Source organism: Acanthisitta chloris, unplaced genomic scaffold, assembly GCF_000695815.1.
Source record: "Acanthisitta chloris isolate BGI_N310 unplaced genomic scaffold, ASM69581v1 scaffold34914, whole genome shotgun sequence".
In the NCBI taxonomy this organism is placed as follows: domain Eukaryota; kingdom Metazoa; phylum Chordata; class Aves; order Passeriformes; family Acanthisittidae; genus Acanthisitta; species Acanthisitta chloris.
In genome coordinates this window covers 1-259 of record NW_008668200.1, presented here as the reverse complement: position 1 = coordinate 259, position 259 = coordinate 1, and the positions used below count along the sequence as shown (strand labels likewise).

At 49.8% G+C, this 259-nt stretch overlaps 1 protein-coding gene across 1 annotated transcript in view; it reads right to left on the bottom strand.

Moving 5' to 3' along the window:
• Positions 1–93, bottom strand: part of SIRT5 (sirtuin 5) — a 9,000-nt gene extending 8,907 nt beyond the window's left edge. The window contains exon 1 of the mRNA XM_009072806.1: positions 10–93. Within this exon, the coding sequence (XP_009071054.1) occupies positions 10–93 (84 nt within the window). The remainder of the gene's footprint in view (positions 1–9) is intronic.
• Between the last annotated feature and the right edge of the window lie 166 nt (positions 94–259).

Below are 259 nucleotides of genomic sequence, written 5' to 3'. Positions count from 1 at the left end.
CAAGCAAACCTCCTGTTTCTTCGAAGAGCAAGCCTTAAGTCCACAACGCGTTTGGGAAAACAGCCTTCTAGCAGAAACTTGAAAGACACACATCAGCATCCCTGGGAAAAACCAAAACGTAAGCAGCACGTTGAGAGAAGGCATTTCTCCACCAACTTCCTGGAGGGAATTCTCAATAAAGAACAAGGTACTGATGTGTTAGCTACGGTTTTCTCCCGCAGAAAGGCGAACAGCGCGGGGGGACAGAGCCTCGACGGGG